At 35.3% G+C, this 23959-nt stretch overlaps 1 protein-coding gene across 2 annotated transcripts in view; it reads right to left on the bottom strand.

Annotated features, from left to right (window-relative positions):
• LOC106130272 (protein GDAP2 homolog) overlaps positions 1-23959 on the bottom strand; it is a 79647-nt gene that overhangs the window by 18072 nt on the left and 37616 nt on the right. For both annotated transcript variants that reach the window (XM_060945716.1, XM_060945715.1), the window contains one exon: positions 14257-14410. In XM_060945716.1, the coding sequence (XP_060801699.1) occupies positions 14257-14410 (154 nt within the window). The remainder of the gene's footprint in view (positions 1-14256; positions 14411-23959) is intronic.

Below are 23959 nucleotides of genomic sequence, written 5' to 3'. Positions count from 1 at the left end.
AAAAAATCTTGAAAGTAGAGACCATAAATAGAGACATAATAAATACATTTTGCATTTGATTTTAAAACTTGAATGCGAAATCTATTGACACACAGCTTAACTATCACTGATAAGTACTTTGTTTAGCGCGGTATAACTTACTCATCCGGATGCAGTCACGAGAAAAACTAAATGCTAGTGTAAATTTTCAGGGTTTTGCAAAGACGCAAATAGCTGAAATGTTATGCTAACAAATCATTAAAAGCAGAAGCCGAGGCGTTCACACAATGTTATCAAACATCTGCCATTGATAACGGCCAGTTTATAATTGTATGCATTGTTGCGTAAAGGCGTGTACTCACTAATAGGCGACAAGTCATTTTAATGGCAGTGTATGCTTCACCGCTACTCTACTAGAGATAAAAGAGCTTTACCACAAGGGACAATCCATTCCATACTCATATTATCAATCCATCCAATAAGGGTAGGGTTTATCTGCAAAGGTTGCAGAGATCAGATGGGAGTCGCTTCGTGTAAAAACCTGACTCACCCAATCCAAGATCCATGGTCAAGAGCTAACCCCGAGCTCCTCTCCAGAGTGGTGAGGATCAAACCGGGACTATAACCAGGAAGAAGAAAATAGGTAAATAATTAAACGTGTTCCCAATAAAATAAACAGTCAGACAACAAAATTATATTGATTCTGTAAACAAAGGTTCAGCTGTTTTCATTTTACGGTACGGAATTCTAAAAAACTACACTTACAAAACGTCAAAGCTAAATTTAGTTCCACTATTGGTACAGTTCTATACAGAAATGAATCATTTATCTCTATGTTTACATTACGTGTTGTATATCATACATACTCATGCACAATATATAATTAAAAAGCTGACGCATACGCTGTGAAATTGCAATTAATTACCTTAATTACTCGTGCATTTCAAAGGATGCTTAATTGCTGAACACAAAATTAATTAAACATTACATTTTTTTTTGTTGCAATTCCCTCTTGTGTTGTCTATTATTGCTTGCATGAAGAGATTGATGAACGTGGATGAAGAAGAAGAAGTACATACATATGGAGAGGCAAGTGGAAAGAGCCTACGTATCCGGGAATGAAATAAAATTTTGTGAAGCATTTTGTATTATTTTGACTGAAGCAAAAGTTATTTAGTGTATTGTGTGTCTTTATTTTAAGACTAATGTACATACACTAAGTTAAATAAATACTACCAATAAATGAATATAAACATTTTAAATTATTGTTAAATAATCTTTTTGTATTTGGATGGAGGATATGGTTTGTTTTTTATTCCTAACTTAAAGGTTGAAAGGAGAATGCTTTCCAATTTTAACAACATTAATCAATAAAGACATTGATTAATTGAATACTAACAAATTTTCTTTTTGGTTAAAGTTATATCATTTGCATTAACTGAATACTGAAATAACATACGTTTCGGAATACCTACAAAATATTTCTTTTGTAAAATTAAAAAGGGATTTTGAGCACATTAAGCTAAGATTGAACATACATACATACATATGGTATATCCCTTGCGAGGTAGACAGAGCCAACAGTATTGAAAAGATTGTATGGCCACGTTCAGCTATTTGCCTTAATGATAGAATTGAGATTCAAATAGTGACAGCCATAGCCCATTGCCTCAAAAATAATCCCAAGTTTATAAACCTATCCCTTAGTCGCTATTTACGTCATCCATGGGAAAGAGATGGAGTGGTCCTATTCTTTTTTGTATTGGTGCCGGGAACCACACGGCAATAAGATTGAAACTAGCAATATTTATGATGAAAAAAAAATCCCTATACTTTATAATGGACCAGTTAAAAGGATCAGGTCAAGAGAACCCGAAACAGCCGAGCTTGCATGAAGAGAATTATGAATATGGATGTAGCGAAAGAAGTATGCAGAGATCGTGGCAAGTGGAAAGATGCGATTTTATGTATGTACTTTATAATGTGTTCTTGTATTAAAAACAAAAAACTAACCCGCTTAAAATAATATAATCAATAAAGATCCTCCGATAAAGAGCGGACTAAACATAGAGGTTCTGAAACTAATCTAACAAACGATGAACTTAATAACCTAAACCTAATAAAGTAGGTATCATTTCGTTGAATTTGAATTTTTTTTGTTATACTTGTAGGCAACCTTCTTGGTATACGCCATAGCAACGGTTGCCATGATGTTTTTTATTAGTGAGATGTCATAAATAATTTTTATTGTTAGATGTTCTTAATTTTTATGTTAATAAGTAATATAGATATTTTAAAACTGATTATTTCTCTCCTCTTTTCTCCTTCTATCTTCTGTAGGAATAAATAACTTTATAACTATACTTTCTACATACTTTTTTTCAGTACAGACTTTACTTCATTGAACAGCCAATAAATTGCGAATTAAACATACTACATTCGGTATATAATACAGGTACAATTTGTATGACACAGAAAACAAATTAGGTATCTACTTTTTTAGTAAGTCATGCACGCGGCTACCGGAAAAGCGGCCGGTACAGAGTAAATGTTTTGACAACACCGTCTATAATGATAGTGTAATCATCAGACACACTTATCAAGTCTATCTTTTACGAGTTTGACAGAGCCAATAGTCAGAAGACCCGAAGGCCACGTTTAGCAAGATGGAATTGAGATTCAGATTTAGTAATCTATACTAATATTATAAAGCTAAAGAGTTTGTTTGAACGCGCAAATCTCAGGAACTACTGGTTCGAATTGAAAAATTATTTTTGTGTTGAATAGACAATTTATCGAGGAAGGCTTTAGGAGTGAAGAAATAATGGAAAATGTGAAAAAAACGGGGGAAATTATTCATCCTCGAGGGCTTCAAGGATGCCCAATATAACTATTCCATGCGAACAAAGTCGCGGGCACAGCTAGTTATTTATGAAATTTATACTGCAATAAAAGGAATATTAAAATGAGCAAATTAGAGGGACCAATATACATATATCCTATGTCGTCGTACTCCACGCTATATTTATGGAAAATTTCATGAATATCAGTTCAGTGGTTTTGACGTGAAAGAGGGACAAACAAACACACGAAAACACTTTCACATTTATAATGTTTGTACGGATTTAGTTTTCAGAAGAACCCATAACACGCTGTCACGTTGACACGTTATTTACATACAAATTGAGCTGGTGTGCGGCAAAATTACTATTTGTCGAGTAAATAAAGTATTTAAAGTTATTTGAATAAAATACGTGTCTTTTGGAGATGTTTCAAATTTTATTTTTCTAATTGGAAGACTTTTTGTATTGTAAAATTATAAAGTTAAATATAATTTTACAAACGTTTTTTTAATTTTGTTTTAAATTGTATTGGAATTATTTTGACTTTTATAGCAAAAAAAATATATCTGGGTGTCATTTTAATTAATCTAAACATGAACACTGTTTTTTCAAGTTGCTTTTCGATAAGAGGGTATATTTTTAAATTATTAATAAATTTAAAGTTTCCGCGTTTGATTAACTTTAGAAGAAGATACAAGCCAAAAATTCTTGTACATAAAATTGAATAAATTACTAAATAACTATCTGAATAATTATTTCCGTCACACAAACAGTAATTACGGAATATACCGTAGTTGCCACCGTTCAATTACTCAATAAAACATAAAAAAACCACATTAACCACTGTTTTACCTAAAACACTTTTGGGTAACGCGGAACGTTCACTGTATTTGAATATCGAATTGTGTGTCGATAAAAATTTGTTTGTTCGCCGGTCGATATCGGCACGTCTGCCTTGCGCAGTGGTCGGCGAGTCACTGAAACACGGAGGGATCCGACTAAAACTCGAGTAGTGACGTGCCGTGTCGATGAAAATCGTTGGGGAGTTTACTCAAGCGTGGGGGTGGTTATAGATACTTTTGTAGTATGGAATGTATGGAAATTGGTTTTCAAAGCGCCATTTACTGAAGGAAACTGGACTAGGAGCTGGACAAAATGAGATATAGAGAGTATTGGACGGGTTGGAACCCATGAGTGGGACTGGGAACATGTGATATTAAAATTGTAAGTATAGAGATTTGAAAGCGTGGGGTGACTACATAGAAAAGGCATGAGAAACGAGTAAGATAGGAAGGTACCTATAGGCCGGAAGGGAAGGGGCTTGTGTTGAACCTACTGGAAAAGTGGGAAAATCTGGCGAAGAAAAAAGGGTAGTTTTATTTTGAATAAGTTAACACAGATATTAGGGATTCGTTTAATTTTTTTTTATCGAATGTCTATGAACCTAGCTTTAGGTAAAACGTAATATAATTTAAAGTTTCTATTTCGATGTAGAAATATTCATTTTCTTCTTTAAATAACAACATTATATTCAAATTACCCGTTGTGAATACATACATATAAAAGGATATAAAAACAAAATCACTACCCAAAACGAAATCAGATTAACGGAGTGACAACACTTAAGGCTGTATTAAAAGAAAAAATCCCCCGCCCGCCCATTGTAGGCGGAGGGCAGTTGGCCGATCGATCGGGCGATTGGTCGGCCGACGTGATGGCTATGACGTCACCGTGAAGACATTAGGGCGAGTACGTGACATTGAAATATAGTCTTGATCGCAGCAGTATAATACGACTTTACTTATTATATGTATCTTAGTAAGTTAAGATTCTGAAATTAAAAAAGTAGGTAAACAATCTTGTCACCTATTGTTGAAAAATACATTTATAAAATAAATAATAACCATGAGAAGAGTGTGGAGGGAAAAGTCGGAGTGGGAAGACCTAGACGAACGTATTTTGATCAAATTAAGGACGTCCTGGTAAAGGGTAAGGGCAAAAGTACCCGAAACCGCCGAGCTTGCATGAAGAGAGTTATGAATGTGGATGAAGCGAAGGAAGTATGCAGAGATTGGCAAGTGCAAAGAGGTAGATTCAGCCTACCCCTCCGGGAAAGAGGCGTGATTGTATGTATGTATGAAAAGAAAAATCTAAACGAAATATCAGTTGTCATCAATTTAATCAATGAAACAGTTACCGAAATTAAACAAGAATAATCACATCGTGCCGTGTGGTTTGAGGCATTTTAGAATAGGCAGGACCACTCCATCAATTCCCCATGGAGTTGGAAATCCGACTAATAGGAAGACGAGATTAATTTTGGAAGATTTTTATAGCTAAACATGCGTATACTTCCTTAAATCTACATACATACGAGTACATAAAATCACGCCTCTTTCCCGGAGGGGTTCGTGGGGCGCAGAGACTACCTCTTTCCACTTGCCACGATCTCTGCATACTTTCTTCGCTTCATCCACATTCATAACTCTCTTCATACAAGCTCGGCGGTTTCGGGTACTTTTGACCTGACCCTTTTCCTTAAATCTACATAGCATAATATCCTGGTGACATCCTCACCTCGCTAAAGATGAGCCCGGGGGTTTTTGACAGAGATCCAGGATTGGGTGAGTCAGGTAAAATTTATAATTGTGAAGTTGACGTTGTTGAAGAAAATTCTGCAGTGCAGTTTGTTACCGCTTCTTCTGCACTGACACCTTGGAAGCGGCAGTAAACTTAGTTTTAAGTAATTTATTTGACGTCAACCAATGTTGTGAAACCAAACGTTTTGACAATTATTAAGCGATATGAAGTATCCTATAATAATGAATAAAAAAAAGTGCCGTGTGGCACCCGGCACCAATAAAAAAAAGAATAGGACCACTCCATCTCTTTCCCATGGATGTCGTAAAAGGCCACTAAGGGATAGGCTTACAAACTTGGGATTCTTTTTTAGGCGATGGGCTAGCAACCTGTCACTAGTTGAATTTCAATTCTATCGTTAAGCCAAATAGCTGAACGTGGCCATTCAGTCTTTTCAAGACTGTTGGCTCTGTCTACCCCGCAAGGTATATAGACGTGACCATATGTATGTATGTATGTATGATTAAAAAAAATTAATTTTGAATTTCAGGTGTTTACACGAAAGCTGCACTGCATCAGAAGAATGTGCCTATTCTCCGAATAGCCTTTTACGACATCCATGGGAAAAAATGCAGTGGTTCTTTTCTAAAGTACCGGTAACCACACGGCGGTAAAGATGCATATAATTTTAAACCTTTTGTGTTTAATTACAATTCATATTATCAAAACCTACATGTATTATCAGATACAGGTGTGCAAATATATTGATGGAAATTGTTTTCGATGCATGTGCGACCAAAGTAAATAAAATTTATCCAATCTAAACTTTATTGAATAGTGCCGTGTGGTTCCCGGCACCAATACAAAAAAGACTAAGACCACTCCATCTCTTTCCCATGGATGTCGTAAAAGGCGACTAAGGGGTAGGCTTATAAACTTGGGATTCTTCTTTTAGGCGATGGGCTAGCAACCTGTCACTATTTGAATCTCAATTCTATCTTAAAGCCAAACAGCTGAACGTGGCCTATCAGTCTTTACAAGACTGTTGGCTCTGTCTACCCCGCAAGGGATATAGACGTGATTATATGTATGTATGTATTTCCCTAAAATTGAGTTCTATCATCGATAAGGAATATAAATGTTTTTAAATCTAACTAAGGATCCTCTTGTCCCGTCGTCTCCTGAAACCTGTCTAGAAGCTGACAGGTTACCATTACCCATGTCATGGTATTGTGTACAACTGTTATATAATCTGTGGCATTGTCTACTAAGAGTGACACTCGACACTATTCTTCCATAGGGTGTGGTTATAGGGGATCATATTCAGCGAGTTTATTCCGATACTAGCTGTGCCCGCGACTTCGTCCGCGTGAAATTGTTATTTTAGGCATCATTGAAGCCCTCAAGGATAAATAATTTACCCCGTTTATTTTCACATTTTCCATTATTTCTTCGCTCCTAATAGTTGCAGCGTGATGTTTTATAGCACAAAGCCTTCCTCGATAAATGGTTTGTTCAACACAAAAAAATATTCAATTCGAACCAGTAGTTCCTGAGATTAGCGCGTTCAGACAAACAAACAAACTCTTCAGTTTAATAATATTAGTATATGGTACGTCGTTACCTTCCACTTTTTACGTGGGCACATTATGTTAGTTTGTTCCAACTTGTTCTGTCAATTGCTTTATCACTATATTCATTTATTTAAAACTTTATTGCACAAAAGGCGGATTTAATGACATTCTCAATTAGTCTACTAGCTGACAAAACGGAAAAACTTTAAAGTTGGTGGTGCGATATAGTGCACATGTATACTGCAAAATACGTGCACTGCAAACAAAATACATATATAACAATAAAAGAAGACCTAAAATAACAAATTGGGATGCGTTTAAATTAAAAATTCGGTTAATTTCCGTTTCATACATATAAACATAAAATCACGTCTACATCCCTTGCGACAGAGCTTCAGCTGTTTGGCTTAATGACAGAATTGAGATGATAGAATGATTGAGAATTTCGGAAATTCCTCTCTCAGGCACAGGGATGCAAAATGAAGTCATAGGGATCACTTCACGGAAGTATTTTGTTTTCTTAGTCATCTGTTTAGACATCCGCCTGAAAGATACGGATTGGTTTTATTCTAAACTGAATCACGATGGCCTCAAAGGAACAAGGCCTTTAGTTTTCAGTTTTACATACATAACATCACGCCACTATCCCGGCCGGATAAGGCAGAGACTGCATCATTCCACTTGCAATGATCCCTGCATACTTTCGCTTAATCCACATACATAACACTTCATGCAAGCTCGGCGGTTACGATTTACATATGGTCACGTCTATATCCCTTGCGGGGTTGACAGAGCCAACAGTCTTGAAAAGACTGAATGGCCACGTTCAGCTATTTGACTTAATGATAGAATTGAGATTCAAATAGTGACAGGTTGCTAGCCCATCGCCCAAAAAAGAATCCCAAGTTTGTAAGCCTATCCCTTAGTCGCCTTATACGACATCAATGGGAAAGAGATGGAGTGGTCCTATTCTTTTTTGTATTGGTGCCGGGAACCACACGGCTGTTACGACTTACAATATTAGGTATCCAAATTTTAATCCGTCTCGGTATCCGCTTTCTCTTATTAACAAAATCTATGTCTAATTTCTCCCCCTAGGTACTTATCCAGTAAATAGAACTAGGTCACAGAAACGGGGTACTGTATGGAAAGTCAAAGTGATAATTAAACTTCACCGTTGGGAGCTTTTAATTAAAAAACTACAATGAAAGAAGGATGAAGGGTGTGTCGTGTGGTTCCCGGCACTAAGAGAAAAAAGAATAGCACTACTCAATTTCCATTTCCCACGGATGTCGTAAAAGGCGACTAAGGGATTGGCTCATAAACTTGGGATTCTTCTTTTAGGCGATGGGCTAGCAACCTGTCACTATTTGAATCTCAATTCTATCATTAAGCCAAACAGCTGAACGTGGCCTTTCAGTCATTTCAAGACTGTTGGCTCTGTTTACTCCGGGATATAGGACATAGACGTATACCCAAGGGATATAGACGTAATGATATCATCATCATCATGTATGTATGTATGTATGAAAGAAGGGAAAGCTTTTGGATTTTTTGTCTTATATGTGTTTTTCTAGTTTCTACGTCATTGAACCTAGAGAGTAAACGATCGATATGTTTCCTAGGTGAACTATACTATTTTTTATTCGTATTTCTAAATCTCAATAATTTCTGGTTTTTTAGACTTTCCAAATCTGAGGTAGTTCTTAGTATCGGAGGAAAAGCGGGTTTATTAACAGTTGAAAGGTATTTGGTTATAATATTAAATTGATGAAAAAATAAAAGTGTAGCTATTTTTTAATGACCGATGTTAACTTAGCCATTTATAAAAGTAAAAAGTAAGTGAACACAATTACCAAAAAATTAAACAAGAATATAAGTATAAAAGTACATAGGATGGTGTTCCCGAAAGGGTACCTCCTCGGCATAAGCATTTACATGTATATCCCGGATTTTGTAAAAAAAAAACCGAAATATAATGGCATATATGTTTACCAACGTAAAACTGAAAGGTGATTGAAATATTTATCAACGCTGTTGGTATGCGCTAAGGAAAGATTTTTGGGAAACGCCTATCACAAGAACCGGTAATTTCAATTTATATACATACATATAATCACGTCTATATCCCTAGCGGAGTCGACAGAGCCACCAGTCTTGAAAAGACTGATAGGCCACGCTCAGCTGTTTGGCTTATTGATAGAATTGAGATTCAAATAGTGACAGGTTGCTAGCCCAAAGCCTAAAAGAAGAATCCCAAGTTTATAAGCCTATCCGTTAGTCGCATTTTACGACATCCGTGGGAAAGAAATGGAATGGCCCTATTCTTTTTTCTAATGGTGCCGGGAACCACACGGCACATCAATTTATACTATATTGCATTTTATTTTGTATATCTTAGTTCTAAGTACTACCATAGTATTTTTTAAACAAGAAAAGTTTGCTACATGGCACGTCTCTTTTCCACAAGGGTAGACGGAGACTACATCTTTACACTAACCACGATCCACGCATACTCTTATGCTTCATCCATATGCATCAATGTTTTCATGAAAGCTCGTCAGAGTTTAGTTTTCCGTAATACACTTTTTACCAGAAAGTCTCCAAAGTTAAATGTGGTACTAGTATAGTTAGAACTGGCCGCTGTACTGTGACTAAACTTATCAGATCGTCAGACGTCATGGTCAAGTTTGAAGATGGGGATGGATAAAAAAAGGCTCAAGGCCGAGAAGGGCTGAAGAAGAAGATTATGTTAAATAAGTATTTTCATAATTCAAATAAAGTAACTACAACAACAGTTTACAAAAAAAATTGTGCCCGGAGGCTTCGCTCTTTATCTGTACGGTCAGTTAGTAAATCAGTCAGTGTATTTGGAAATATGGTTAGTCAATATGACACGAGAAATGTCAACACATCATCACGAAAACAAAATGTCGCATAAACATTGATAACAACGCATGCTGCAGGTAATTTGTTTCAACACACGTTTTTAGAGCCAGTCGAGATACTACTGTTTGGAAAAACTAATTAATACGACATACATGCATATGATCACGTCTATATCCCTTGCGGGGAAGACAGAGCCAACAGTCTCGAAAATACTGATAGGCCACGTAGTTGAGATTTAAATAGTGACAGGTTGCTTACCCATCGCTTACAAGAAGAATCCCAAGTTTATTAGCCAGTTGTCTTTCTTTTTAAGAATGTTCGCTCTGTCTACCCCGCAAGGCATATAGACGTGGTTATATGACTACATATACATATATTTATGTTTCGAAGTATGAGCACGCGAGAAAAACGTGGATCAACCACGTAAATACACCGTCACGTTTTATAAACAGGATCTCCGTAGATATACATATAGTATCTTTGAAGTATTTATATATATTCGGGATCAATCCGCTGCCCACGCAAGCAAACATGTTTGTTTCTTTTAGTTTATATTTAATTTATATTTACTGAGATGAGGAAATATGCATTAATGAATCATTAGTTACCAAACGCATTCCTTATTGCTTTATAACGTAATAAAATTTATATTGTCTACTAGATGTGCCCGCGACTCCGTCCGCGTGGAATAGTTATTTTGGGCATCATTGAAGTCATCAAGGGTGAATAATTTTAACCGTTTTTTTCACATTTTCCATAATTTCTTTGCTCCTTATAGTTGCAGCGTGATGTACGATATAGTGTGATAGCCTAAAGCCTTCCTCGATAAATGGTCTATTCAACAAAAAATATTTTTTCAATTCGAACCAGTCATTCCTGAGATTAGCGCGTTCAAACAAACAAACAAACTCTTCAGCTTTATAATATTAGTATAGATTTTTGGCATCGTTCAATTAGTTTAATTTTTATAGAATTTAATGTTATACAGCACAATTAAAACTGAAAGTATTCTCAACCCGCCAACTAGATAAAAGTGCAAAAATGAGAAACATTAATACTACCTACTACTAGCTACGCGAACGAATTTGTTGGTAAAGTGTTTTATACCTAAGTTTGTTTATACATTCATACATATAGTCACGTTTATACCTCTTGCGGGGTAAACAGAGCTAACAGTCTTGAAAATACAGTCAAAATACTGAAAGGCCACGTTCAGCTTTACGGCTTTATGATGGAATTGAGATTCAAAAAGTGACAGGTTGCTAGCCCTAGCTAACAAGAGGAATACCAAGTATGTAATTATTAAATAACGGTGCGTTTTAAACAGAAATGAGTAAATCTTCGTAGTTATATCTATGTCCAATTCACTAAGGAGCCAATTGAAACACATTATGATCCAAATAATTCAATTGACCTGTTTTACGCCAAGGCCAGATATTTTTAGGTCGTCTTCAGTTTTGTCAACAAGAGGTTAGGCTATTGGTATTTGTTTTTGTTTTACGTATATATTATACATACAATGCCTAGTTATCCCTTACGGGGTAGACGTATTTCCATGAAAAATTCTATTCTAATTCATGAATACATCTGAAGGAAGCAGGAAAATTCCTTCTTGGAATATCCGTGTTTTGGAGGAAATGATTTTCTTGTTTTGTCGGAGACGAAGTAAGGTTAAATAAATATGATTTTCAATTGGATTTATCGGAATCTTATTCCTAGAAACATTGTTAGTCCCTGGTGTAATAGATTCAGATAATCTTGATAAGTATATTCAAGACCAGTTTGTGATAGGCCACGTTCAGCTACTTGGTTTAATGATAAAATTGAGATTCAAATAGTGACAGTTTGCTAGTTTGCGGCGCAATTTAAATTGCTGCGTGTATATTCTTATATTAGAATAGGATAGGATATGCAGAAGATGATAATATCTTTTACAAACGTAGAAAAAAAAAACTTGTTGCTTTTTGCATAATCGTTGCCAAATTCTTTGATTACGACGGCAGTAATGTGGATCGGAATTCAAATCAAATCAATCAATCAATTGGATCTAAACATTCTATTTCTACTTACGGACACGGAAGCTATTGAACGTGTGTTAATAGATACATTACTACATTTTATGTTTGCACTTCCATTACAAAATTTACGTAATAAAATTAATGTTTCTGATGCGATATATTTAAAGCGAAGTGTTTTTTTAACAGTGTAAACTGTTATGTATCAATCATTAGCTGTGCCCGCGACTTCGTCCGCGTGGAATAGTTATTTTGGGCATCATTGAATCCCTCAAGGATGTTTTTTTTCATATTCCATGCAGCGTGATGTAATATAGCCTCCTAAAGCCTTTCTCAATAAACGGTCTATTCAACAACAAAAAAACAATTCGAACCAGTAGTTCTTTAGTTTATCGCGTTCAAACAAACAAACAAACTCTTCAGCTTTATAATATTAGTATAGATTATATTCTCAAAAGAAAAAAATAAAAAGAGTAAGACCACCCCATTTTTCTCCCATGGATGTCGTAAAAGGCCTAAAAAAAGAATCTTAAATTTATAAAACTTAAGATTCTTCTTTTAGGCGATAGGCTAGCAACCTGTCATTAGTTGAAACTCAATTCTATCGTTAAGCCAAACAGTTGAACTTTGAACCATGCAGCTGAGCGTGGCCTTTCAGTCTTTTTACGACTGAAAGGTAGACATAGCCATTAGTTAATAAATAATAAATAAATATATACGGGACAAATTACACTGATTGCGTTAGCCTCGAAGTAAGTTCGAGACTTGTGTTACGAGATACTTACTCAACGATACTATATTTTATAATAAATACTTATATAGATAAAGACGTTTAGGTGTATGTCTCAATGATGGAACTGAAATTCAAATAGTGACAGGACGCTAGCTAATCACCTACAAGAATCTCAAATTAAAAGCCTGCCCTTTAGTTGCCATTTACGACATCCATGGAAATGTTATGGAGTGGTCATATTCTTAGGTGCCCGTAACCACACGGCACACTTACATTATACTTTACTTAGCGGCGTTATATTTACCTTGTCAAGAGAATATTTACCTGACAAATTCTTGAATTTAAACATATTTGCTGATTTCAAGCTGTTTGTCAAAAGTATTTTGACCGCCAAATGTTTATACAGGCTTTTTATATTTTAGTTTATATAAACATCTATTTTTAAAACAAGAACTGCATTAAGAGAGGATTTTCCTCAATTCTCGCGGCACAGGAATTATGGCGATTTTTCGTTTACGCGGGCGTCCTTTAGTTAATTTATATTTATGAGAAATCACTTAAACAATAATAAAAATATTACAGACTATCCATGACACCTTTACAAAAGTTACTGTTATACAATCGACCAATCATACACATAGGTAAATTCTGACCCAGCACAGTCCGACGGAATGGCAGAACCAAGAACCAATCTAGGTAATCTTTAGGGGCAATAGCCCCTTGAGAGTAACATTAAAATAATAATTATATACGGGACAAATTACTTTGTTGCTAATCATGGTGACTGGTTTGAGGGGCCCATTTAGTGAGTGGCGAGTCACCACCTGCCACATAATAGTCACGTATTCATGATTATGGCAGGTGTCCGAACTTCTCCAGCAATAGCCCAGTTAAAATCCATCCAAACGTCAACTCCATAACCCATAATCCTTTTCCTTATTTCGCAATAGCTCCACCTCCTGCCGAGACCTGTTCATGGACATATCATCTATTGATATGCCCGGGAACGGGTTTTGGCAGGAGAACAACATAACATCCACTTCTCCAAAGTGCCTCTACGTGTTGATTTTTATATCCCCACGCAAGCCTCTCAAAAATCCGGGGTGTATAGACCCGTGAAATCTAAGAGGAGAAATATACGGGACAAATTACACAGATTGAGTTAGCCTCGCAGTAAGTTCGAAACAGGTGTTACGAGATACTAACTCAACGATACTACATTTTATAATAAACATCCAAGACCAAGGCCAATCAGAAAAAGTTCTTTTCTCATCACGCCCTGGCCGGGATTCGAACCCGAGACCTCCGGTGTCACAGACAAGCGTACTACCGCTGCGCCACAGAGGCCATCAGGTAACATTAGGTATCAATTGAACAAGGAAATCCCTCGAGAGCGCAGCCCGCAAAAGCTGAAAGTAATCCTACTACTATTATAAAGGCGAAAGTTTGTATGGATGTTTGTTACTCTTTCACGCAAAAACTACTGAACCGATTACCATGAAATTTGGTATGTAGGTAGCTGAAGACCCAGAATAACACATAAGCTTCTTTTTATCCCAGAGTTCCCGCGGGATTGATAGGGTTTCCATGCGGACGAAGTCGCGGGCGGCCTCTAGTGAACAATAAAATCCATTGGCACTCACTGCTCGTGGTCATCCAGCAACCGCCTGTCGATGTAAGGCGCCGGTCTGCTTGCGGGCGCCAGTAACCGCTGCGTGTCGGGCGAGCACGCGCGCGCAAAGGCCGCAGCCGCTTCTACCGCCGCATCCTCATCACAAAGAGACGTATCGTCTTCCGCTGTTGGCAAAAATTACATCATCACTACATAGTATAAAACAAAGTCGCTATTTTAGTCTGTTTGTCTGTATGCTTAAATCTTTAAATATACGCAACGGATTTTGATGCGGTTTTTTGTAACAGGTAGAGTGATTCAAGAGGAAGGTTTTTATGTGTAATAACATTTATAATTTTGCACCCGTGCGAAGCCGGGGCGGGTCGCTAGTTAGTACAAAAAACGATCATTGTATATAAAAATAGGCTGCGATCTGATGTGCCGTGATGCTTGTGCCGTGTGGTTCCCGGCACCAAAAATAAAAAGAACAGGACCACTCCATCTCGTTCCCATGGATGTCGTAAAAGGCGACTAAGGGATAGGCTTATAAACTTGGGATTCTTCTTTTAGGCGATGGGCTAGCAACCCGTCACTATTTGAATCTCAATTCTATCATTAATCCAAACAGCTGAACGTGGCCTATCAGTCTTTTCAAGACTGTTGGCTCTGTCTACCCGTAAGGGATAAAGACGTGATCATATGTATGTATGTATTAGGGTTGTTACGGATGCAAAAATTTAGACATCCGCGGATGCAGATGCGGATGCGGATTATTAGAAGTTCACATCCGCGGATGCGGATGCGGATGCGGATTTTGGGATTTTAATTTAAAAAGATAATTATTTGAATTTTAAATGCATAAATAACTGAAAATCAATTAATACTTAACTTTTAATTTATTTAAAAATATTTCTAGAACAAAATTACAGAAGTTTTTAGTTTTATTTAAGACACAAAACAATTTTAAGCTTCAAGTTTCATAAAAAAAAATCTTTGTTTAATAATTAAACTTAAAAATTGGTGAATTATATTTAATGAATAGCAATATTGCAGCCTTCTCAGCTTCCAACCTGTTTCTTAGTGGATTATATATTAACCCAGCTCCACTAAATAGCTGTTCGCTGGGAACACTGGCTGGTGGAGGTGATAAATATCTGCATGCTAATTTGGAGAGAATTTTAAATTCACAATGGTTAACTTTCCACCAATTAAGTGGATTTTCATCTAAATCCAGTCTTTTTTTGCTACGATACATAACTAATTCTTTGCGGAGAAGAGCATCGGGGCTACTGTTGCCCGGTTCTCCTTCACCTTCATCTTCGCTCGATGAATCTAGCATCATAGCAAGATCGCTTTTTAAGCAAGTCTTCTTACCCGTACTGGACGTTCCTGGTTCGGAATTCAGAGAATCTCCCATTCTCATTCTCTTTGTTTTTTCTGCCGGCGACATAGGGTAATCTGTGACGACAGGGTCATTTTTTTGACAATAAGAAAAAACACAACAAACAAGACCTGTAGGATCTTGTTACCGTCAGTTACCGAATGAAGTTAGCAAGCAAGCAATTACCAAAACAAACGCGAGCACGTGCCTCTCTAGCTCCGCCCACTTTCTTTACATGTCGTTACTTGTTGATGACGTTGATGTGAGTAAATCTGCATCCGTAAAAACTCCGCATTGATTGATGCAGATGTGAATACGGATGCAGATGTCTGAATTAATGCGAATATTCCGCATTTGCGGATGCGGATGCTAATATTCGTAACACCCCTGGTATGTATGTATGCGATCTGTTCTAAAAACTCTAAACAAAAAATGCACCAATTCTTTATTTGTATGTGTCAACCTAAATGATAAAACGAAAATCTGTTGTTTGTACGAAAAAATTTGATAATCATGTCATGATAACACACTTTTAATTACGCCGATAAACATATTTTAATTCTTGTATAAATTTATTTATATCTTAAAGTATCAGATGTTTTGGCAGGTCGGTAAAATCTGCAATGCGGAGTATTGCGTTAACACGCCTTTTTTGACGTTGTCTTATTATCTTTATTGACATTGTATTGACATAATTTGTACAATATATACATAAATGATTATTTTAAATCATTAATTTGATATTAACTTTTGTTTTAAATGTAGACAATGTGCATTCGTCTATGATTTTGAATTAAGAGATCTCTATTAGTTAATAGACGTTCGGTCAAAATGCTGCAGTGTAGTTTGTTCAAGCGCTTCTACTAGACATGCGCTTTGGAAGCGGTAAGTAGTAATTATTAAGATAGGTACTTATTGATCATATGATTGATAGGACCTTTGGATACACGGTAAAGACAATAAGCCTTTTTTATTCAATTTTTCCGCATCATTACATAAAAACTAATTCCGCAGTTAGTCAGTTCGCGATTTAACTATCGGATGCTATTATTAATCAATAAGATATTTCATTGCACTCTAAGCTATATTTTACAAATCTCAGGGCCCGTTCTCACTTGTAATGAAGGGAAAAGATGTTTTTTGTATGTTTGTAACGAATAAACTCACAAAACTACTGAACCGATTCGGTTCGTATCGGACACGGAAAGAATAGACCTTTAGGAATAACATAAGCTCCTTTATTTCTCGAAATTTCCACGGGAGCGAAACGCCACGCAAAAGGTAGTCATTAATCAAAAAAAAGGTAACTGTGTTTACAAAAGAATTTGTCATGCGAAATCATTAATTCTTTTACAAAATATCATTAGGGACGAGTAAACATAATATAAGTCAATATAGAACTAGGTGTAAGTATTTTGTGAAAAATTTATTAAGAAGAAACATTCGTGAAGCGCGTATTGTGTTCTGAACAAAAGCTTGCATGACAGACAGTCGACTGATATTCGCGACGATATCATGTTCCGAATAAATAATATATTCAAACTTACAATCATATTCAAAGGCCTCGTTCAACATTTCACAACACTTGACAGTTTCCGAACGTGTCCCAATAAAACCATAGACAGAAGACACTTTGACAGTTGGGAGAAATGCCGCGAAAGTCACATAAACAGTTCAAACACGTTTGAATTTCGAACTCGGTATATTCACTGCAAAGATTCAGCAAGCAAGGAGGTTTTTCTGAACATTTTAGAGAGCAATCGTTAGTTTAATTATCGTTATTTGTGTTTGTGAACTCATCGCGTGCTTAGTATCCACGGTCATTGAAATCCTGTGTTGTGTTGAGATCATATTTCGTCGTTTTTCTTGAATATATCTGCATATTTTCACTTCTATTGTGTTTTGTCTTATTATTTACGAATATCTTTTGACAACAATCTTACAATTTAAATTTTTTTTTTAGATAGAATAGTATAACTAGTGGGTATCTTTTTATTACATCCACTATAATGGGAATATCAGTCGAATAAAAACAAATATCTAGAAATATACAAATTCAGTGAGTTTTTATTTATTTTATTAATTTATTGCTTGGCTTTATTGTTTTTTTCTTTTGCATCTTTGTGACATATGACAAAAATTATTAGAATATTTTGATCGTAACGAGGCACGATTTACATGAATAATAATGTTATCTTGTTATTTCGAGGCACAGTTAGTCCCGGCCGTGCTAGAGAGGGTACTGAAACCAGTATTGTCGAGATAAGTGATGGATGGCATCTGTTTATTATTATTTTTTAATTTTAATTAGATTTTGTGTCGAACATGCACATTGGTATCTTTAGAATTAAAATATATTATGATGATTTTCTGGGTCATAGTATGTAATACAATATATATTTGGCTATACTTACATAGAGGGAATACTGTCGGAGCTAGGGTACTTTTACAGATGTGAGATCGGAACGTAATTTTCTTTTAAGTATTTTTAATATATAATATTTATAAAATAAAATGTTTAAGAAAATAAATCTATTAAGTATTGCTGTTTATCGCTTTTAAAATAAAATTGAGTCCGAATTTCTAACTTCAATATTGAAGCTAAACAACTTAGTTTACTCGAAAAAAGTTGAATTGACACAAACATGCTCTAAAACTAAAAGAAAAATCACGCGAAAATTATGACCTAATTTCTAGTCGAGGTTTAAATAAAGTTTTCTCTTGGTAGCGCCATCTAGTGACATTTTCTATAATCACTTACTGTTTGCGGTTTCATGAATGCTCCAGTTGTTTCTCTTTTCTCCATTCAAACAATACTATCATTTTAATAATTGCATATAATAGAACCTGTATAACCCATTAAAAGAAAATAATAATTAATAATAATAAGTTCGTCTTAATTTTTTTTTCTTTCGTTTGTATGTAGTTTTAATTTGAGTTCATTTTAACTATTATTTGTAAAAACTAATTAAAATATTTGTGGAATCGAAAAAAATGCTATTTATATAATCAAATGTATGTCAATAAAATTAGCGGTAACAAACTACACTGCAGTGCAGTTGAGTTAATAACGTAAATTTCGAATAACCTTAGAATTAGAAATATGCGATAGAATGTGGACGAGAGAATACATTTTTATTATGAATTGATTTGATTGAAATCACCATGATTAAATGTTTAAAAAGGAATTACAAATTTAAATAAAATTTATGTATTTATTTGTAATTCCGAATTTTAATTTGTACCTTCTACAATCTAGTTATTGTATAATCCGGTTGACTGAAAAAGTTCAGTCAACCGGCAAACAATAAAGAACTAGATCTACTAATAAAGAACAATAAATGGCGGACTTATCCTGTGAAGGGATCTTTTTCCCTTCACAGGATAAGTCCGCCATTGCAAATGATCTATTTATTTTATAACTATGTACTATTTCTTGTACTGTGTAAATTTCTGTGCAATAAAGATATTACAAACAAACAAACAGTCTACGAGGTTCCTGTGCCAAGCTCAAGCCAAATGTTAAGATCCGGCTTCCGTCCTCACGTCATATAACCAAGGGTTATGAACACGGGAATGACACGAAAAGTCATTATGCTAACTCTATGTATGGGTGAATTTCAACAAGAGACTTTTTGTATTACATGTCGGTGGAATTTTTTGTTACAATGCTATCTACATATTTTTAGTGATATATACAATTTTTGCCTTACTCTATATATATATAATTTCTTGTAAATGTGTAAATATCTGTGCAATAAAGATATTACAAACAAACAAACGAAATATAACCAAAAGAAGCATGTAAAGAAAGTGTTAACATATGAATTTTATGGGGCGATTTTAATAGAAAAATATTCTCACTATGAAAAAATACATTTAAAAGTCTAGATAACCTTTCATAGTATCCTACTTCATCCTACTAGTATTATATAAATGCGAAAGTTTATCAGTGTCATGTCATGGATGTTTGTTACTCTTTCACGCATGAAATTTGGTATGTACATACCATACATACCAAATTTCATCGTAATCAGTAGAAGACCCATAATAACATATAGGCTACTTTTTATCCCGGAGTTCCCGCGGGATTGATAGGGTTTCCATGCGGACGAAGTCGCGGGCGGCCTCTATGTTTTCGTAACTGTTAAATCTATATAACTTGATGAGTAATGGAATAAAATGTCGAATTTATAAGGAACTCCATTTAATTATTTACTAAATAGATTTATATTAATTTTCTTCGTCCGAAATTTTAATTTGATTTGATAGTCAAAATCGAGTCCAAATAAAGTCGAAATCGTAGAACTGCGTGCGAAAATGTGAAATGCAACAACATACGTACATATTAATTGCAATAACAGTGCACAAAACAAACAATGCAAGCAATAATTGTAGTAGGTCATTATCGACACTATCATATTCAACAGTATGATTTAATAAAGTTTCTTAAAATTTCTGTTACGATCGATTTAGATTTAAGAGATCTATCTTTGTAAATTGACGTCCGATGAAAATGCTGCAGTGTAGTTTGTTCCGCCGCTTCTTCTACACATGCGCTTTGGAAGCAGTAGTAGTTATAATTAGATTTAAGTGATGTGACGTCAATAAGTGATACCTTGTATCCAATTTTGAAAATAAATCTATTCTATTCTAGTTTCTACTATGAAAATATTCTTACAAACATACATACCATGCGGCCTCGGTTGCAATTCTACGTCCACCGATGCACTCCTAGTTGTCACATCCATTTTGACACAGTCAGAACACTTCAATTATATGAATGATAGGTATATATATATATATCCACAATATTCTGGTAAAATATATATATAAAAAGGAATAAAATTCTGGCAAAACTGTGAAGCGATAGTGGTTAAGCCTTATTTTTTAAAAAGCGTAGCACAATCGGCACTTAAAAAAGAAATTAGATTACTTAATGTGTGCAATAGTTTTTGATAAAACGATGAGTTTATTTTTAAAGAATCACGCGTTAAACGTGCGAATTTCAATCCAATACTCGTATATATACTAACAATTTTATTTTTCAACAATTTCACCACAATATTTGATCTAAACACCTCACAGCACTAGTTTGGAGTGACGAATCGATATAACTAATGCGTCAATATGAGATAACCTGTATTTATCGGTTTATCGATAACAGTTTGCGCGTTTTTAAATGAGCCATTAGCAAGTGCGTTGTTCGTTCTTTTTTTCTTTTTTTTCTTTTTTTCTTTTTTTACGGGACAAATTACACTGATTGAGTTAGCCTCGAAGTAAGTTCGAAACTTGTGTTACGAGATACTAACTCAACGATACTATATTTTATAATAAATACTTATATAGATAAACATCCAAGACCCAGGACAATCAGAAAAAGTTCTTTTCTCATCATGCCTTGACCGGGATTCGAACCCGGGACCTCCGGTGTCACAGACAAGCGTACTACCGCTGAGCCACAGAGGCCGTCTATCTCGTTAGATTAGAACTAGTGATCCGTTCTGACTTTGCGCTGCAATCTTATTTAGATTGGAAACCTATCTCTATACATACATACATAAAGTCACGTCTATATCCCTTACGGGGTAGGCAGAGCCAATAGTCCCGAAAATACTGAATGGCCACATTCAGCTGCTCGGCTTAATGATGGAATTGAGATCCAAATTGTGACAGGTTGCTAGCCCATCGCCTAAAAAAGAATCACAAGTATGTAAGTCTATCCCTTAGTCGCCTCTTACGACATCCATGGGAAAGAAATGGAGTGGTCCTATTCTTTTTTGTATTGGTGCCGGGAACCACACGGCAGTATTACTATATTAACCATAATACATACATAAAGTCACGTCTTTATCCCATGCGGAGTAGACAACAGTCTTGAAAAGACTTAAAGACAACGTTCAGCTGTATGACTTTATGATGGAATCGCTTACAAGAGATATCCCAAATTTTTAAGCCTCTCCCTCAAGCGCCTTTTACGACATCCATGGGAAAGATATGGAGTGGTCCTATTATAAAAGGAAACCAAATAAATGACAACAAATAAATAGAAGTTAACATTACACCATTGCACTCATTTAAAAAATATTAAAAAAAAAAGATACCTCCCTATCTTCACAACAATCATGTGGAATATAAGTATTGCTTATAAGTAATTAATTGTCCTAAATTATTACTTTAATAAAGTTGCAATTCTTTGCAGTTTACTGATAAAACTTATTGCTTTAGGTACTTATTATTAGAGTTATGAATGTGGATGAAGCGAAGGAAGTACCTATGCAGAGATCGTGACAAATGGAAAGGGTAGTCTCTGCCTAGCCCTCCCGGAAAGAGGCGTGATTTTATGTATGTATGTATGTTATTTATTATTATATAAGTTTAATTAATTATTTGAACTTGAAAAGACGAAAGCACCTTGATCAAACTCGGGGAAGTTCTGGTAAAAGGTTAAGAGTACCCGAAACCGACGAGCTTGCATGAAATGGGTGATGAATTAGGACGAAAAGAAATATGTACTCGTTGCAAGATTCGTGGCAAGAAGAAAGGTGCCTCTGCCTACCCCTCCAGGAAATAAGCATATTTTATGTACATTTCTTTGCAATAGGCTTATAGCGGGCGCGATGATTCTGGCTCGACCGCCACAAATGAAAGTTTTTGATGTCGGCCTCTGTGGCGCAGCGGTAGTGCGCTTGTCTGTGACACCGGAACTCCCGGGTTCGAATCTCGGCCAGGGCATGATGAGAAACGAACTTTCTCTGATTGGTCTAGGCTGGGTCTTGGATGTTGATCTATATAAGTATTTATTATAAAATATAGTATCGTTGAGTTAGTATCTCGTAAAACAAGTTTCGAACTTACTTCGAGGTTAAGTCAATCTGCGTAATTAGTCCAAAAAAAAATAAAAAAATTATTGCGCCACGTTTGTCTCATGCCTGGGGAATCTCTCGACAGACGATGTTGTGTCGGAGGTTGTATATATGCTCCAATCCGCGAAACTTATCGTATAATCATAATCTTCGGCTACATTAATGTGTAGATTGCCTTTATTTCCACTGTTCCATATGGGGTGTTCAGTTTTAAATAAAATTTTTGCTACGTAAGTAAATCTTTGTAAACCTTACATATGTACGAGTAATATAAGTATTTTAAGAGCTAGTTCTTATCGGTGCAGTTAAGGTGTCCTCTATTCGTTACTTTTTTTCTATTATTATTTCATATCCTAGTTAATTTCATCTTTAATTTGATGCAAATATTTGAATCTTGGTCTTCCACTTGCCTTTTCTATTTCCATAAATTTTTACACGTTCAATTTTTTTAACTCGTTTTCTCGCATAAAAAAGACCAATCGTTTCCGCTTTCCTAATTTCTATCTTTTTAAAATATATACAAATTGTATTGATAGTACAAAAACTAGGTAGTTATAACACATTTTTTTTACCTCCGTTATACCTACGTAAAATTAAAATTAACAATAGAGGTACATATTTGATTGTAACACGTGTGCGTTTTGTTATCAATGGGAGATTACACAAAACACGTTATCCACGTAGAAAATACACAACGTTATGACGAATAGATTCACGTCATCGGGAAGTTGTTTGTTTGTTTGTTTGTAAACTCTTTATTGCACATAAAAATAAATATAACAAATTACAAAACAGTTATTGGATTTAGAAGAATATGCACAATGGCGGACTTATCCCTGATGGGATTTCTTCCAGTCAACCAAAATATAAAGGAAAATCCAAAATTTAAAAGGCAGCGCACATAAAAAGCAATGAGGATGCTATATAATAAACAGTACATTTCTACATAATTAAAAATAAACATACATAAATAATATATATATAAATAAACTTACATATTTATGAGTACACTCAATTGTTAGATGCATCAGCATACAGTCTTTTGATAAGTGATTTAAAAGAACTAAGGTTAAGAGCAGATCTCGTATCTTGTGGGAGGTTATTCCAAAGCTGAGCGGAACGAACACTAAAAGACAAGCCATAAGTCCGAGAAGAATAAGAAGGAATAAGTAATTTAAGATTATTATGAGATCGCATGCGACTATCCGTCTCACGGAACGAGAAATTTTTATGAAGATAGTGAGGAAATGAAGGATTAAAAAGGATATTAAACAACAAAGATAGTGTGTGAACATTACGTCTAAGGCGAATTGGGAGCCAATTCAATTGGCGACGAAACTCAGAAACATGATCAAATTTGCGAAGACCGAAAACAAAGCGAATGCCCTGGTTCTGTAAACGCTCCAGTTTGTCAAGCAACTCTTCAGTAACATTTAGACAAGCAACATCGGAATAATCAAGAAGAGGAAAGAGAAGTGATTGTACAA

The sequence above is a fragment of the Amyelois transitella genome, chromosome 9 (genome assembly GCF_032362555.1).
Source record: "Amyelois transitella isolate CPQ chromosome 9, ilAmyTran1.1, whole genome shotgun sequence".
Classification (NCBI taxonomy): domain Eukaryota; kingdom Metazoa; phylum Arthropoda; class Insecta; order Lepidoptera; family Pyralidae; genus Amyelois; species Amyelois transitella.
This window is presented reverse-complemented; position numbering and strand designations above follow the sequence as displayed.